The sequence below is a fragment of the Nymphalis io genome, chromosome 2 (genome assembly GCF_905147045.1).
Source record: "Nymphalis io chromosome 2, ilAglIoxx1.1, whole genome shotgun sequence".
Classification (NCBI taxonomy): Eukaryota; Metazoa; Arthropoda; class Insecta; order Lepidoptera; family Nymphalidae; genus Nymphalis; species Nymphalis io.
This window is the reverse complement of record NC_065889.1, coordinates 3795780-3814820: the sequence shown is the minus strand read 5'-3', so window position 1 is coordinate 3814820 and position 19041 is coordinate 3795780. Positions and strand designations below refer to the sequence as shown.

The window sequence follows — 19041 nt, the reverse complement described above, 5'->3', positions numbered from 1 at the left end:
AGAAATTGTGAAAAGGAAAAAGGGTTTTTAAAGCAAGGTAACCCATTGCCTAAAAAATATATCTGATCAAATATTTCCTTGACTGTGTAGTCAAAGCCAAAGTAAAAAAAAATAAAGCCTCCTAGGTTCTGCAAAGTGTAAACCGATAAATCGTGGACGAAGACGCAAGAAACTGCTAGTACAACTACTTAGGCTTAGTCGCAAGTTTTTCTGAGTAACAATATGTTTTTACGTCGGTTTTACGACTCTCCGGTGACGTTTTCATCAACAGCAACTTTAATATTTTATACACAATGTTAACAACTGGCAGAGATTTTGTTCACAAAATTAATTAAAATAATTATAAATTGATTATGCAATGACACATATTTTGTATTAAGTTATTACTACTGTCTAAGAAGAATTAAACTACCCTAATATAACTAAAGTAATGTAAGTAACTTAATTATTGACATCATCGAATTGTATATGCTTTTTTCTTAATCCATTCGCCCCACCTTTAGTATCAAAGATACAAATACACAAACGGTCACATTTATAATATTAGTAAGATGTATTTTTATCTGTAACTAAGGGAGTTTGATTATTATTTATATTTATATTGTTAGATAAAACGAGGTTCACTACGTTACGTACGAATACTACATAAAACTAAAACATGAGGCTATAAGTAAAGAGATATAAATGTTACATATGTGATTAATTAGCTACCCGTCCCGATTTTGTATGAGTAAAATAAGGATTCAAATTTTCATGTTTCTCACAAAAAGACTTTCATACAAAGTTTGTCTTCCCATTCGAACACCCCAAAGTTAAAATTTCCAAATATCCTGTCTTAGCGAATACTTACATTATAAAATAAACTTATCGTCTAAATTTAAACTTTCTAGACTCAGTAGTTTTGGCTGTGCATTGATAGCTAGTAAGAACAAACGATATTTCTAGCTAAAAATGTAGAATAAAATCCTGCTTCAGTTAACGATATTTTGTTGACAAATGTTTTAATCAATCGAAGTTTGTATTATGATTTCAAAAATTCCCAATCTTCACGAGCTGTGACCAAAGTCAGAACTGTAATCTGTAATATAAACAAAATAAATGGAGCGAGGAGTTGTTTAAAGTTTAGATATCTGAAAATGGAAATCTTACTTAATCTCTTTTGAACTTAATACGAAAGTTTAAACATGGTTCGAATCAGCTGTTTCGTTCGTTATTGTAAACAATTGACAACTATACGAATTTCTTAAATTAATTTTACCGAGTATCCTATTAAATAAAGCTAAAATTTTTATGTGGCGTAACGGGGATTAGGGCGTAATAAAACAATATCATTATATTCTCTAAGTCATGTCACTAACAATTTCATTATATTAAATTGTTAGGTACTCAATGTTTTAAATTAATATTCCCACCCAGGACAGACATTTGTGTGCATGAACATGTCTGTTTGTCCTGAGTCTGGGTGTAATTATCTATATAAGTATGTATTTACAAAAAGAAAAGTAGTATATGTAGTATATCAGTTGTCTGGTTTCCATAGCACAAGCTTTATACAAGCTTAATTTGGGATCAGATGGCCGTGTGTGAAAAATGTCCCAGGATATTATTATTATTAATAATAATATTATGAGCACAACACTGTAATCATGTATAGAAGATGGGAAATAGAGATTATAAACTACTAGCTAATCGTACCGGCTTCGCACGCGGAGATAAGAAGAAAAATGTATTTTAGATGAGATTTGCGTAAAATCCGTTCTTAATGAGAGTCTACGTCGGAGGAGTAACTGTGACAAATTTCAAGTCAATTGGGCGGATAATTTAGGAGATCTCGTGATAAATGGTATTTCGCTTATATCTATCTATATATGCTACTTTATGGTATACTTATTTTAATATTTTAAATTTATGTTCTTTAAAAATTAATACAATAAAGCCGTTTTTATTTTTATTTATAAATATAAGAAATAGCTGCTGAACGAACGAACGAACGTACGAAGCGTGGAATAGTGGCAAAGATTTTATTAAAATATGTTCATAAAAAAAATCTTTGAGCTGTATCTTATATATAAAACGGGTTGGTATCAATAGACTTTGAAACTGACTGATCACCACGAAAATATAAATAAATATGTATAATATACACATTTTTTTCATGAACATTAAGGTTTTCATACTGTCCACATTTTTGTAATTAGGTTGGGCTGTACCAAATTAACATTACACCGTTAGACTGATCGTTATGGCATTGGTATACATTTGTCCACGAGAATATTATAGCGTAAATCATATACATAATATATCGTATATTAGTTTACAAATAATCATTGCAAAGTATACTGGATGGTAGCTGGTTAAATATTTATAAATGTAACAGCTGTGCGTAACATAAAAATCAAATACATAAGAGTCACGATCGTGTAGCAGCAGTTAGCAGTTACATTATATTTAACTTTTATTAAATAGTTATAGTTTTTGTAAAGTATACTTTTTATTAAAATATGAGTGAAATAGAAAGATGCAAGCTCTGGAGCGGTTCCTTTGTGCCTATCACGAAGGCTTATAAAATGAGAATAAAGAGATTTTAGGACCGGCATCATGGCACATAAATCACTCGGTACTTCGGAGCTGGTTTATAGTCTGAGGTCCAATCGTGTAATATGTGTGTTCATCTATTATTTCATTGGAATAGTATTTGAATAAAATATTACATTCGCTCAATAGATTTTTTTTTATTGCCGTGACCTTTTATAATTTTTTCACGACTTACGTTTATGGGCTCGTGTATCCTCATCATAGGTCTGAACATTTTTTTATATAAAACAGTTGACAGTTGGGGCCAGAAAATTACGACTAAGATAACTACAATATGACAAAAACTGAATCAAACCATATAAGCCGATATTAAATTCTCAAATTAAATCATTAAGGGTTGGTCTTTATACAGCCCCCAAAGAATCCGAAGCATTTTATTTAACTTGAAGTAATAATTTAAGTCGCAAAAATATTTAACATTCTGTCCCACGACTACATTTGATACTTAACTATTGGCATTATGTCATCAATTACTTGCACCTTTTTTATAGGACAATAGAAAGTACCTACATAGATTCAGCTAAAAAAATATAATTTATAACAAATTTTTATTTTACAAAATTTCAATTCGGAATCACATTAGTAGATAGTCAAATATAATAATTTATTTTTGTATATTAATTATTTAGTTATATTAAAAAAACACATCGAATGTTTACTTTATAATTTAATAAAATTGGTATTGAACTTATACTATAAAAGAGATAAGCTCATTTAACTACAAAACTCTTAATCACCCGTGTTATAATGAACAGAGTGTAAATAATGGATATTTACACACAGTGTATACGTAATTTCATATGCATACAGAGCGCATATTCGTGACATTTTAAAACATACATAAGTATAATAAACTTGCACTAAGGTACACATGATCCTTATAAATAATTAATCACGAAGTTATACCTGTAAAATGGTAAATTACACACGAGTACGTATTTGTATTTCGATTTTTTTCAGCATTAAAACTTATTTCTTCTAATTTAACAAATACTTATTATTAGGAATATCGTTTTCAATGAGTAATTTTATGTTAACATCGCATGATTAGGTAATATAATTTACATTTTATGTTTTCCAAAGAAGCTAAATTTTTAATGTTATATAATTATATATTTTCATCTTGTTATTAATTTATAAGTTCCGCGAGAGACTACAAAATTAAATAATAATTTCTCTTTTGGCACAATCTTAGGCTTAATGTAATGATTTTTTTTCTTAGAGATATATTTGTGTAATACAAATTTGTATTTGAAAATTTAATAATTAATACAATACAAAGATTAATAGACTTAATGTTATTTCAGTGTACCTCAACAAAAGCGGTCCTTGGTAAGTTTAGGTTTCCATATTAGAAATTTAAATACATGAAATGCTGTAGATTGCTTTAGCTATAATAAAACTTTGAGAATATAATTAAAATATCACCAAGTGCACGTAATATAATAGCTAAATACTAAACACGTAGGCACGAAAACACACGTAAATATTAAAAGTGAAACAACCTCGATTGCTTTCCACGCATTTATTTAATTAGCGTTATATATATTTGCTTATGCAAAGCGTATTATTAAATTAATGAAGCATACCTTTCGGCTCAGCTCTTTAGATTATTTATGCTTATTAAATTTTATGAGCTAACGATCGATAGGTTACTTAATATAGGAAATTAGAACAGAAGATATTTTTTATATCAATCTCGATATTTTTTTGTCAAAAAGGATCTTCTTCAATAATTAATTTAGGCTAATTAGTATTACATTTATTATTGCACTAAGTATCTGGAATTGTAGATCTCTCTAAACATATTTATCACTGTATCCGACATAGATCTTACTTAACGATCCCATAGACGATAACTACTTTTATTATTTAGTTAGACATTTTATTATTTAGTTATTCCTAACAGCTAGAAGAAAAATCAAAATTGTTATGAAATAAGTTTTTTTTTTTTTCGTATTCAAAGTTCAAATGTCAAAAGATAATGCTCGGCTTTAATATTTCTAAGTTATAATGAATCTGAACAGAAATATGAATAAAACAAAAAATGTAATTAAAATCTCTTTGATAGTGAATGAATGAATGGATGTAGGTGTGAGCAGCGATAGCATCAGACGGCGATTGTACAAATCCAATCATCACGCCCGTCCCACCAAGAGGAAGTTGCTGTTATAACGTTCCCCGCAGTCGTAATTACTGTGGTCACTGCTTCCAACAGAAATATCTTTTACATATTTTCCTTTGTTGTATTAATAAAGATAGAATTATATTCATTTATTTTTTACTTGATTATGTTTAGAATATTCCATTATCAGTTTCAGTGTTATTTGAAAAGTATAGGTATTTATTTTATAATTAATGATTTATAGAAATTTCTTCATTTTTAATTATCTGCGTTTGCAATATTTAAGTATCTATCTGTAAATATTCGTCAAGATTAAATATTTTAATCGCTCGTAAAGCGATCAAAGAAAAATTGAGTCCAGAACACTTGACTAGGATGAGACAAGAACCTCTCAAGATTTTAAAAGGTAGGTACAGAAGCTATACGTTTTAAAATATTGCCTTATTTGAAATGTGGTTATGTTTTTAAATGCCTTATTGGTCGAATCCCTAAGTGCTGAGTATATGAGTCGGGCGAATAAAAGTTAAGAGACATTTACACGATATTACTTACTTTCTTAAGTCAATTAAATAGTTGCAGCGCGGAGTTGGAAAGATGTCATTATTAAACAGTACTTCGGGAAACACGTAAAATCTTTGTTAGCACACATAATTGTGTATTATAATTAGTTCTGTGACGTTGGCTAGTCTTTAAGATTGATATTATACATACGCTCGCTATTCCCACGTGTGCGTGTGGCGAGTATCCTATGTATGGTAGATACTATAGATTATTATAAAAATTATAATAATTATAATATTTTTTCCTACAACGTATACATAAGTATCATATTTCGAATTACATTTTGTGAATTACTCAGGAGGTTAAGTGAAGAGGTTCAAGAGGTGACGAGATTTAAATGTCATTACGTTATTTTATTTTTTCGCAACATAAAAAATTCCCATTTTTAAAATATACTAAGGGAATATTTTTTTAGATATTATAAAATCATAATATACATGAAAAACAATACAATAAAAAGTCCACCTATTATGTATTAGATAAATATTATTTGTCCTTTGAATAAAACATAAGGTGCCGTTCTTTAACAAGCCCTTTTTTTAAATGGGCTTTTCTTTGTAAATATTTGTAGATCTATATACAATAATAAACAAAACGGTCAAATTAGACTTTTTAATGACTAATATCCTATTGTTGGTTTTTTTAGTCTGATTGCAAAATATCAACACCAATTCATCGCTCAACGTGGAAGCACTCTGTGCGATAAATTCTTAGCGCTAAAGCTTTGTCTAAAGTTTTATTTCTTAAGAAAATAAAACGAACTTAAAGCTAATGTAATGAGAGAAATAGATACTAACAGTAATTTAACAATTAAAAAGCAGTAGTTGAAATTAAGAAAGGGGCTTTTAGAGTGAATACAGAAAGATAAGAAAAAGAAACAGAAATTTAATCCTCTAAGGTGTTCCATAAAATAAATTATGATAGATTTAGCAATACGTAGGTAGGTACATTATTTTTAACATGTACTGTATTAGTTAGGTATTAATACAAAATTCGATGATCGTTCTTTTGTTTTATTTATTTAATCGTATTAATTTAGACGTTTAGTTGTTTTCCAAATGTAGAAATAAAAGCATTTTTTGTTAATAATAATATCTTTATTTTATTTGTTTGATCTTGTATACAAATTGGTATCTCAATGTTATCAATACGCTGTCATACTCGAGAAGATAGATTAAGTAATTTTCCTCTTACATTTCAATAGTAAATCAAAACCATAAACAACGAACAATAATTTTACAATGTGCTAGTGTCAGACGGCAGCAGTTAATAAAAAAGTATTTTAAATATTAAATTACATTTATTATTATTTTTTATCTGTTATTACGTTTTCTTAAGTACATGCATTACTAAATAATGTTGAATTTGCAAGATAGTTTTGGAACTCTCTTAACCAAGTCTGACAGGTAATCATTATTTGAGTGACGTGGGATCAAATAGGTACGGTAGATAAAATGCTGCAATGCTCATTTTTTTTTTGCTCGTCATCATTCGATTTACTCGAATTATTCGAATTCCAACAAAGTTACGGTGAAATACTTTAGGCGAATAATAAATATCCATAACTTGACAATTTTTTTCAAAATATATAATCTTTTATTTGAAATCTACTGGAACTTTAATTCATGTAAAGTATGCTACATTTTTTATAGAATTGGTAGGACGAGCATATGGTTCACCTGATGGTAAGTGGTCACCAACGCCCATAGACATTGGCAGTGTAAGATATGTTAACCATCACTTACATCGCCTATGCGCCACCAACCTTGTAAACAAAGGTTTTTTTGTTATTTTCCTTATGCCTGTAATTACCCTGGCTCACTCACTCTTCGAACCGTAACACAAAAATACCTAGTACTGCTGGTTTGCGGTAGAATATCTGATGAGTGGGTAGTAACTACCCAGACGAGCTTGCACAAAGCCCTACCACCAATAAAATACGATATTACTTTTTCTACAACATTATTTTTTAAGAATTCTTTATTTTATTTAGTCATGAGATACGTTTATTATACTATGTAAACAAAATAAGAATATGATCACGTTGAATGGTAGAAAGAATGCTAGCAGCATTGCTAAAGCTAGTTGAATTGCAATTCCGATTCTCTGTGAAAAATGAACCATTTCTTAAGGTATTTACCATTACCATTTATAAAGGTTTTTTCACTATTCATCCAAGTTCCTAGGTTTATTAGATTGGTAATTTGAATACATAAGTATTTAGGTTGGTACAGAATAGTTAGGTATTTAAAACGTTTAACCCCACTGTTAAGTGTGCAAGTGCAAGTTAATATAAGGTCCTTACATATGAAATTGGCGTTTTGTACGGGAGGAATATAAAGTTTTTTTTTGTAAAATATATTTAATTAATCAAAGTATGCATCGCTATTATCTATGCACTTTTGCCATCTCATAGGTACTACCTATGAGATTGAACCCTTACTAAAAAAACACGGGGGCGAGAATCAATAAACTCTTTGAAGGTGGTTTGGACTGCCGCATCTAAGTTGAATTTTTTTCCTTGTTGTCCAAATTCCAGCAAAAATGGTAATCTGTTGGAGCAAGGTCCGGGGTACGGTGGATATCGCAGACTTAGTGGTTGTTTGTTGTGAAGTGTGTGATCTTGCGTTGTCGTGAAGCAGCACTGGCCTAGAGCGATTGACCAATCTCGGTTGCTTAGCAGCTAGTTCTTCCTTCATAGTTTGCAGTTGCTGATAATAGATATCTGCCATCGTTTATATCATGTAATCGTTTGGCCAGATTTTAGAAAGCTGTAGTGAACGACACCGGCGCTAGTCCACTAAACAGTCATAACTAACTTTTTCTGAGTCAATTTTCGTTTAGGGCAGGATTTGGCTGGGTCTCCAGCCATTGCGACGAGCGGTTCCGATTATCGTATAGTATCCACTTTTCATCACAAGTAATGATTTGATTTAAAATCCCTTCATTATCGTGTCCGTTGAGCAAAGTAACACAGCAGTCGACGCGTGTTTGCAAGTTCGATTCACTCAATTCATGAGGTTCAAGTTCATCGTTCAAGTTTTTTTACTTTCCCGAATTGCTTCAAGTGGATTAATACAGTTTTATCACTTACCTCGAAGCCTGCAGCTATCTCTGAAGTGCTTTGTGATGGATCCGCTTCCACAATATCCTTTAATTCTTCATTTTCCACTTTGGTCTCCGGCAGTCCACGGGGTTGGTTCTGAAAGTCGAAATTTCCAGAACGTAAAAATTTAACTGGAGTGGAGACCACGCTTAGGCAAACGTAGTGTAGGATGCCCTGTGACAAGATGGGCCGACGATTTAAAAAAGGTGGCAGGTTCGGGATGGATGCGGACTGCCCAAGATCGGGATGGTTGGCGTTTTATGGGGGAGGCTTTCTTCCAGCAGTGGACGGCAAAAGGCTGAAAAAAAAAATTTAAACCAAAAACGTACCGTGCTTTCTTTTGCGACACCAGCGATTTATATATCATTAATCCTTCGAGCTGTTTCTGCAGCACTGGTGCCACGGTAAAACTCGTACTCGTAAATATACCGATATTTCATGTTTTCCATTGTGCGGTAATAAGCGACGCCAAAGAAAAAATAATGAGAAAAAAACAAATGAATGACTGTTTTCAAAACTCAAATGTACTAGCTAAATGAATTTATAAATTTGAATTTAGAATTCCTAACCATAGAGTAGATATTTCAGATCAAAGTGGTCAGTACGACAAAACGCTAATTTCATATGTAAGGACCTAATATATGAAGACAGGAAATTATATCATAATTATTTATTTCAACGAGTTAGTCGTACAAACGTGGCATTACATAGCTTTAAAACGGCGTGAGTAACATTATAACAGCTTTTAACGTCGTCGGTATTTTTCCTTGACGTAGCGTAATTGAAACCATGTCGTCAGGTGAGAAAAATGTCTCTTGCTTTCGTGAATTTTCTCTTTTGCCATTTCCGATTCTGTCGTCTAGCTGTCGGGTCTGAAATATACCTTGTGAAAATACAAATGTGATAATGTTACAATAACAGAATGATAAAATAATAAACGTTGTTTTAGAGTGGAAAAAACAAACTAATTTCATCCAGATAACGTATTTGGAGTATTTTGTAGAAGAACATTATATCTCTGGATGTGTTATTATCTTATTCCAACTTAAGATCTGAAATCAACATAAGAAACAGAAAAGTTCTTACCTTAGAGGGTTTAAGTGTTCTGAAATGATAATAAATAAAAGTTGCCTTATTATTTAAGTACTATGATTTTTTTCTACAATTGTCTTAATATTATCGGTATCTCACCCTTCCTCTTTCTTCTTTTAGATATTTAAGTAGGTACATTCAATTGAAATGGACTTTATATTTAATTGAATAGTATTGATTTAACACTGTCTCTACGATAAAAAACAATAACTTAACTCAAATAATTTTTTAGAATAAATATGTATAATTATTAATACCCATTTATTTAAAAAAACGTGTACTATTATTGCAACCTTGCAAAAGGCGTTTTTTTGGGTATGTAAAAACTCTTTCGACGGTAGGTGATTTAGTTACGTACCGAGAACAAAAAAAAACTAAATATAATTGAGTAATGTAGGCATTTATTTAGTTTAGTAAAGGGTTACACCATTCAAGGAACAATTCGTTTACGAAGATTGTATGTGAAATGTATGACGAAATTGATGATGCCTAAACATTTTATATCTGTCGATGTCGCGTATGGTCGCTTGTGTGTATTTCTAACCATGCCTGATAGAATCATGTGTATGTCTATCTAGAGGGAACGCCAGTTGCGGGCCGTGTTCATTGTTCCAAGCCAGTGGTTCATCATCACTCGCGGCGAATACCCACTACTGCGCGATCGCTCCATTAAAACTCTTGTTTCATCAAACAGTTAACAGATTGTGTGTCAGTGATACATAATAGAGAAAAAAATAGTTTCGTTACACTAAAATAACATAATTTTTTTTTAATAATAAGTGCAATGGATTTACTTATTCGTGACCTTTTGAATTATTTACTTATATTTGGTTTCTGTAAAATGTCCTTATAAATAATCACGCTTGATTTAGTAGATATATTTAGTTTTATCGTCATTGTTCACAAGGCTGTAAAGTTCAATCAACATTCATTCGTGTGAATAAGTTATCTATACTAAAATCTATTTAGAAAGAATTTGAATTTTTATTTTATTACTTAACACCATTAAATCCTTATTTTATTTTATAATAAGACTAAAAATTAAATATTTTTTTTTTATGACAAAATTTGAGATAAATATGGCATTGTTGAAAATCACAAGTTGTTAGTATTTACTTAAATATTGTTAAATTTGAATAATGTCTCTTGAACCATATTGGTGTGTATTTTCAACATTCGATACAAAATAATTTGTTCCTGTGAGTTGAGAGAAAAATGTTAATTTATTAATTTATTCTTTATATTCTAAAAAAAATAAAAAAGCTATTATATAAAAGAATCATGCATAAACATTAAAATGAAGAAAACACATAATTTAATGCTCAAATTGCATGTCACACATATTCCGAGTTCAGGGCTTATGAAGAATATATTTACACAATATTAAATGTTAAAAAATATAACCTAATGTAAACTAATGTCAAGTTATTTGCCTGACTGGTATTAGTTTTTCAGCTGGTAAAAGCTTAACAACACAATCGGTACAATAATCTGTCCCAGCATTATCAGTCCATCTTGCTCCAAGAAAACCTGTCTTTTGACACCCAACACACATTGTTTTCATTTGATAAACCGGTGTAGTCTCATCTAACAATCTCTGTTCTTTAGCCATCCTAAGTAATTCCATAATTGATTTATTTCCTGACTTTGTATCGACAGATGAGCCTTCCTGAGCCTCACTGCTGTCATATGGATCTTCCATTTTAACAGGTACATGAAGTTGAGGGAAGAATGTTGATTTTTTATAAAACATTGATCTATTACGATCTTTAGAAACCCGTTTTGGTACTCGCCCCGGTACAGGTAGGCCCGCTTTTGCGAGCTTTGCAAAGTACTTTTGTAATCTGCTCATAACTTGTATAGGTGTGCGAGTGCCAAGAGCATCTGCTATTTTTTTATATCGCCTTGCTTCAATTGGTTCTTCAGGATATATCTCTAATAATTCTTCTAATCTTTTTTGCTCTTCGCATGACCATAGTTGATTAAATGTTTCAGGTTTATTGTCAGTGAATGTTCGCCCTCTTACTTTTGTACCGCAATCTATTTCTTCTCTTATTGGTTTAGTATCTCTGTCATTATCAGAAGATGACTCAATTCCATATTTACTCCATTCAATCTCAGGGATATCAGCTATAACTTGCCGAGGAGGAAAATTTATTTTTCCAGTTTTTAAAACCTGAATAAATGCCAATGGGTCATCCAACGCCTTGTTTTGTGCATCCGCTAAATCCTCTATATCCTTTAAAGCTTTAATTTTTTGAGCCTCTAAATGAACAATATATTTTAGTAATTCAGAATAATCCTTGTTTCCTCTTATAGCTAAGTGGTCAGTTTCAAAAGCAAATTCACCATCAGTATCGGAATTTTCATAATCTTCATCCATGTCTGTAAATAAAGATAATATACATATTATAATCATAATAATGTGTTAAATATTATTATTAGAGAGTTAAAGTGATGGAGGCTAAAATTATGCCTAGTGCTAAACTATCTAACAGTCCTAAGAAATTGAGTGTTAAACTAAAAAATAAATTAAATATTGTTCAACAAAAAAAGTGCAAACCTGAGTTCAGAAGTACTTCTTTAGAAGGATCGAGAAACCGGTAAGTGTCCGATTAGCCATGTAATACTTTTTCAAACACAATTATTTTCTTGTAGTTACATTGAAACTAATTCTAAATATTAATGATTAACAAAAACAAATACAAACTAAATTAAAACATCGTTCTAGACTCTGTATTCGTTATAACATGGAATGTCATTCTGACATATTCAATATGTACCGTTCGAAAACTTGTATTTTAATTTTAATAATATTTTAATTGTATTTGGTTTCACTTGGTCGTTTATTTTACATTTTTAAAATAAATGATTTTTTTTTATAGTTCACCAATATATTTTAGGTTTCTACCTGAGACTTTCTTTATGTTTTAAAATGTACACGTATATGCTGCCATCTTACGGTATTTCAACGAACTATTACAACAAGCGATTCTGATACGCAAGTTAGCCATTTTGAACATCATGACGAAGCTAGCAAAGAACATATTTTATCAAACTTTCGACAGATGTCGTTGTATTATCGTAAAGAAATGTTAATATTTTAGTTTTTTACAATATTTTTGAAAGTTTGCCTAAAAACTAACTATGAAAAAAAAGTATGGTAGTTGAATAGTACTACTATTTAAGATGTTCAGTTGTTTCCATTGAATAAATAGTACATTATTATTCAATGTTTGTTTCAACAAATTAATTTTAATGTACCTTCTCGCTGACCTCATAGAAACGTTTACAATTACTTTTATATTTCTATATCCAATTCAAATCTTGGACACTATGCTGCTTTGCCAAGGATCTGCAGACTATATAATGCGCTTTCTAAACAGCACACTGACTTAGATATATTCACCTCAGAATTATCTAACTTTAAAAAATATCTCAAAAAATTGTTTCTCAATACATAGTGTTTTGTTTTTTTACTTAATAAATACATAAATAAATACGAATACCTACATAATATATCAAATATATTCTGTAAACATAATTTTAGAAAAGCTATTTAACTTCACACAAGACCCTTCAGAAACATAAGGGTCAATTTCTAATTTACATACAGGAATTTACGTCACTGGGTAACGTAACGTTGGAACATGTTTTCAATAGGTATTTGGAACTTTTTAATAATTGTACAAATAACTAATTCAGTATTGTTAAATCGCTTAGATACTACAATTTAAATATACGAAAAGTTTCACGAATTAGTATACGGTTTGGGCGTGTCTTATATGCCGCTTGTATTTCGCATTTTTTAATAATTAATACAATTTTTAACTTATAGTTATTAGGTATTATATTATTATCTATTTATTGTATTTTATGTGAAAATGTGATTTATTTGGTACCATTAAATTTATTGATATACATTAAAGTTAATGATTATAAATGAATAAAATGTAGGTACTCACTAAACACGTGTTTAAATAATTCCTTATTTATATTAATTACTAGCTGCGTCTGTCAGTAACTAGTAATAATAGAGTCGAAATCACGTCGCCCACTCCATGACTACGGAACTATCTTGGTAAAAGACGTCAAGCGTTCCTCAACAATATATAACCATAATAGTTAATAATAATATGCTTACGTTCTATTGAGCAGTAATCATTAAATTGTATATGTCATCTGTAATTGGTTACACAACATTGAGGTTCGTTGGCATCTTGTTATTAATGTCAGCCTTGACAGGACAAACAAAAGGCTTAGGAGTGTGAAGTTGGACAGATGCCAGCGTCTAAAGCATTATTATATAAAACTTTAAACACGAAACGCTCGCAGCCAGAACAAAACTTTCACATGGAGTTTTTATTATGAAAGTCCCTGAAAACAGAGTAACGAAGTTCGAACTTAAAGTGTAATTAAATTAAATTTCTGCAGTCATTTTTGGTTTGGTCGTTCGAGTTGCATAAAGATTCTTAAAAATATTTTCGAAAAAAATAACTACTAGGGTAGTGACAACCTATCCTAATTTCATATAAAATTTGCTTAAAAATCTAAGGCTTTGTTCTTTATTTTTTTATTTGTAGTTGAAATTCCTGCGAGTGGCCTATTCATCGTAGTGAGACATTTTAGATGTTTTTTAAACAACCGCTAAATATTTTATTACACACAGTTTGTCAATGGCATAAAGGTACCTTTCACTTACATACCAAAAACACTGAGTAATTTAATAATAAAAAAAGCTTTTACTTTAATTTGTGTTACAGTGATGGTAGAGCTTTGTGCAAGCTCGTCTGGGTAGGTACCACTCACTCATCAGATATTCTACCGCAAAACAGCAGTACTTGTTATTGTTGTGTTCCGGTTTGAAGGGTAAGTCAGCCAGTGTAATTACAGGCACAAGGGACATAAAAACTTAGTTCCCAAGGTTGGTGGCGCATTGGCTATGTAAGCGATGGTTGACATTTCTTACAATGCCAATGTCTAAGGGCATTTGGTAACCACTTACCATCAGGTGGCCCATATGCTCGTCCGCCTTCCTATTCTATAAAAAAAAAAAGATGACGCGTATCCTACTGATCAATTTTCTCAAACGCTTTATAACTGGTAGTGCAATACAATTGGAGCACAGAGTCTAATTTCTTGAAACGCTGTATAATTTGCTATCGGCTAATTAGTTTCGAACAGCAGTGTGAAAAATGAACGTTACGAAGTGATCTATTGTTCTTTTTTAATGTGTTAGCTGTTATGTTTATTTTATTCGTTCTCATAAGCCAAATTTTTTTTTAAATCTTTTAGTGGTGGTAATTTTTATTTTTAATGCTCTAAATCAAAGCTTGGCAGGGAAATATTTAGACGCTTACCCCAGACATAATTTTAAATAATAACATTATATAAACAAATAATTCATATAATCAGTATCTAAGGTCAAGTTATATCTACCTACTGTAATAAATCTTATCGCAGAACTCATTTCTTTTTTTCATGCGTTCAATATCTTGTCGTTTGAAAGATATTCTAAAAACTTATTTATCTTCAAAAAACATTTAAAAACAATGTTATTTATTTATATGAAAATAATTAAATGTGATAAATAGATTCTAATTTAACCCATTTTTTAAACCCTATTAAGTATACCTAAATATTTACTTTGACGTACATATCCATAAAAAATATCTACGTCTTAAGGACTTTTCTATAGTAATTTATAACACCTATGTCAACTAGTTGAAAATTAGTATTTTTCTATGGTATCATCTTGATTGATTAATTGAGATCCAAATTTATTTAAATTACCGTAACGTGTTACATTGATATCGAATTATCTTAGAATTTAACCAAAGTACTATTACAATAATATAATATATTATTATCTATGCTAATAAACTATAAATGCGAAAAAACTCTGACTGTCTGTTACGCTTTCACGGCTAAACCAGTGAACCGATTTTGATGAAATTTGCATTTTGAAAAATTGTAACAAACTTGAACCCGGAGGAACTTTTTAATCCCTAACACGCCCACCCCTCTAACACGTATAATAAAGTTAATTACATATAGGACATATTATGGATTTATATTTATTTGTAAAAATCAATTTTTGAAATGTTAAACATGTACAAATCCCTGTAGACACAAAGTTTTGTTATATCTGTTACAGTTTGGACAGCGTTCGTCAAAAAGATCCCAAGCTGTGAAAACTATTTGTCTGTCCCAGTACGTTGGAATAATGGCTTGGATTTCGAGAAATATACAACATAAAATGAAAATAATCTGTAATAATAATATATTCAACCTAAATTTAAACTCTAGTAGACGACTAGACTCAGTTTGAATCCAAGGTATCCAAACGCGTGATTTATTAATTTTAGAAACTGTAATTTAAATAAAACCTATATTTAGACGATGTTTTATTTAGAACGTAATGTAAATGTACGTATAAATAAACAATTCCTATCTTGAATCCGTCGATGAACTGAGAAATAAGCAATATATATTGAAATAAGCAATAAAAGAATCAAATGATACATCTGAGCAGATAATACGGACACCCTGTTATATTCCTGATTTACATATATACTGCAGTCGCACAAACATCAAAAGAGACACAAGGACTATGAGATTCAACTCCACTGGATGAAGAGCGATATAAGCCATGACGCGCCTTAAATTTACCTAAAACGAAAACCTGATCAGGACATTTTGTTAATGAATCGTTCGTAAATTACAAATACAATATCCTGTAAGGACAAACTTTTTACTCACCGCAGAACACGATGGCGGAATCTCAGAAAATGATATACAACATTGACGACAATAATAATAACAGTTAAAGAATATACACCATAAAAAATAAGAAGCTGCTTTGTTTTAAAATAAATTGTACGGAGCTTAATTAAAATATTATAAGAAAAAATCGGCCACGTTTTTCCTACAAGTCTTTAAGATATATTTTAAATGGAATCGTGAATTAATATCACTGAGGCTCAAAATCATTATATTTTAATTAATTTGAGATTTTCACAATTGGGTAACGAGCATATTACTTAACTTATACGTTAGGAATAATGATATAAACTACACTCAAAGATCGCTCGATTCTCTTTGCGGTCAATATAAATAAAGTGTCACAATGCTATTGGGATTGCCACACTACTGCAGTGAATCTTACATAATAGCGCACACTCGACTATTTTGTTATTATTTTTGTCATCCTGAAATAGTAAATATATATATACATATACAATCAGTGTGTAAAACTCACACTACTTGATAGATGATGTTAACCCATCCTTTTTTTTCGTTCGTCATGAAAATTTTCATAAATAAAAGTTTTGCATTTTTTACTGTAAAGAAAGTTTTAAAATACTGCCAAGTGTATTTTTATTCTTATTATCGTAATGTTGCGCATTCAGAGACGAGTCTATCCGACATACTCGTAGCTTTATGATAGTTTTATTTCTATAAGTTAGCATTAGTTCAACGTCTTACGTAAGCATACCTAATACAAATTTACCGGCATACGGACCACCTGATGGTATGTGGCCACTACCGCCCATAGATATTGACCGTAAGAAATATTAACCATTCCTTACATCGCCAATCCGCCACCAACCTTGGGAAGATGTTATGTCCCTTGTGCTTGTAAAGTTACACTGGCTCACTCATTCTTAAAACCGGAACGCAACCATACTAAGTGGACCAGGTAGTGGACAATCAGCGTAACAGACCAAAGAATATTTCAGTTTCTCTTTCTTATTTTAGCGATTTATATGTTGATGTTAAATATTATGTATAAACTTTTGTCATATTTGTTATTTATTTACTTCGAACAAACAGGACATACTAATAAATTACTTATAATGACACGATCTTTCTTACAAACAAATAGTAATACTGTCTTAAATGAATTGTCACTTTATTTATTGTGATGTCTCTGCTTATTCAAGTGAGATAAATTATTTTTCTCTGTATTTTATAATACCTAAGCTTTGAATTCAATTACTTTTACAATATGGAATTTTTCACAACCATGCATTCAATAAGATGACATATATCACAGGTTCAACTTACGATTTTATTGGTTTTCTCGTGATGAGATCCTTGAATTTGATTCGTTTATATATTTAAAATATCATAGTTACCTTTTGATATCCATATGCATGAACTTCGTTATATTAAGAAATTTATGATATACATATGTGTCTCATATTGTTAAGATAAAATATGAAAAATATATATATATTGATATCAGGACAAATAATTTATTTTTATATTAGTTGTGTGATTATATTTCTATGGTTTGATATTGACCTTGTTGATCATAACTCAATCATAATGGGGTTTTTTAATTTCCATTTTCATCCAATAAAATTAAGGTTACGATCACGTATTAATTACATTGTATAGCACTTGTAAATGGTGACCAATTTAATTTGGAACATTATGAAAACGGACTTTTGAATGTATGTGTATCTGGTATATAAATAATACAGTAAATATATAACAAGATAGAATGTGTAAGTCCTCTATGAATTGAGATGAGTGCGACTGGATGGACCTAGTTTAGCTACTCGGTGCGACTTAGCTTTATTAAGACCACTTAGACGCTTTCGTGAGAAGCATACTTGTACTAAGACCTAGTGCATATAGCTCTGAAAAATAATCGCGATATTTTAAAATAAACTTTAAGATAATAATAAAATACTAAGTTGAACCTCTTTGTAACATGCTTACTAAACGTCAAATAATGATTTGGCTTATTCAGATAGTTTATCTATGACCGTATAATATATACCGTGACTGGTGGTAGGGCTTTGTGCAAGCTCGTCTGGGTAGGTACCACCCACTCATCAGATATTCTACCGCAAAACAGTTATACTTGATATTGTTGTGTTCCGGTTTGAAGGGTGAGTGAGCCAGTGTAATTACAGGCACAAGGGACATAAAATCTTAGTTCCCAAGGTTGGTGGCGCATTGGATATGTAAGCGATGGTTGACATTTCTTACAATGCCAATGTCTAAGAGCGTTGGTGACCACTTACCATCAGGTGGCCCATATGCTCGTCCACCTTCCTATTCTATAAAAAAAAAAAAAAGAATGATTACGGTATAGATTAAAATATACTGGTTCAGGAAATAATCAACTAATTTCATAAATCATTCTTTAGTATACATCGCAATTTTTTTATTGTATAACTAAAAAAAATCTAAGCTAAGGTGGCAACTCTAATGTTGAGTTATTACACGTCTAATGTTATGATAATTGCATAAATTGCAAGAAAATGCAAATTGTATTTAATATATTTAAATAAATATGAAATGTGAAACGACTAAGCTGAAATTAGACCACTTATCCACCCGCATAATGTACGGCTTCAATCCTCGAATTAATTCCGCAATAATGCAATGAACTCGATCGCATGTATGCGTTAGATGGATATCAGTTAACTACGCACATGAAATCCACTTAATCAACTTTTGAGATGTACCTAGGCATCTATTTATTAAATTATAAGTAATAATAATAGCATAACTTTGTGGAATAAATTCAATGAATATTCTA

The 19041-nt window shown here is 30.6% G+C and overlaps 1 protein-coding gene across 1 annotated transcript; it reads right to left on the bottom strand.

Annotated features, from left to right (window-relative positions):
- Window positions 1-9862: 9862 nt before the first annotated feature.
- LOC126774186 (ZZ-type zinc finger-containing protein 3) lies at window positions 9863-12221 on the bottom strand. The gene is made up of 2 exons (XM_050495590.1): window positions 12043-12221; window positions 9863-11864 (listed from the first exon to the last, which is right to left on the bottom strand). Exon 2 carries the CDS (start codon window positions 11860-11862, stop codon window positions 10900-10902), a length of 963 nt encoding a protein of 320 aa, XP_050351547.1. The 5' UTR covers window positions 11863-11864; window positions 12043-12221; the 3' UTR covers window positions 9863-10899.
- Window positions 12222-19041: the final 6820 nt, after the last annotated feature.

What these genes read in the sequence shown, in the direction of transcription:
- LOC126774186 (XM_050495590.1), bottom strand. Translation starts at nt 11,862, where the DNA reads ATGGATGAAGATTATGAAAATTCCGATACTGATGGTGAATTTGCTTTT.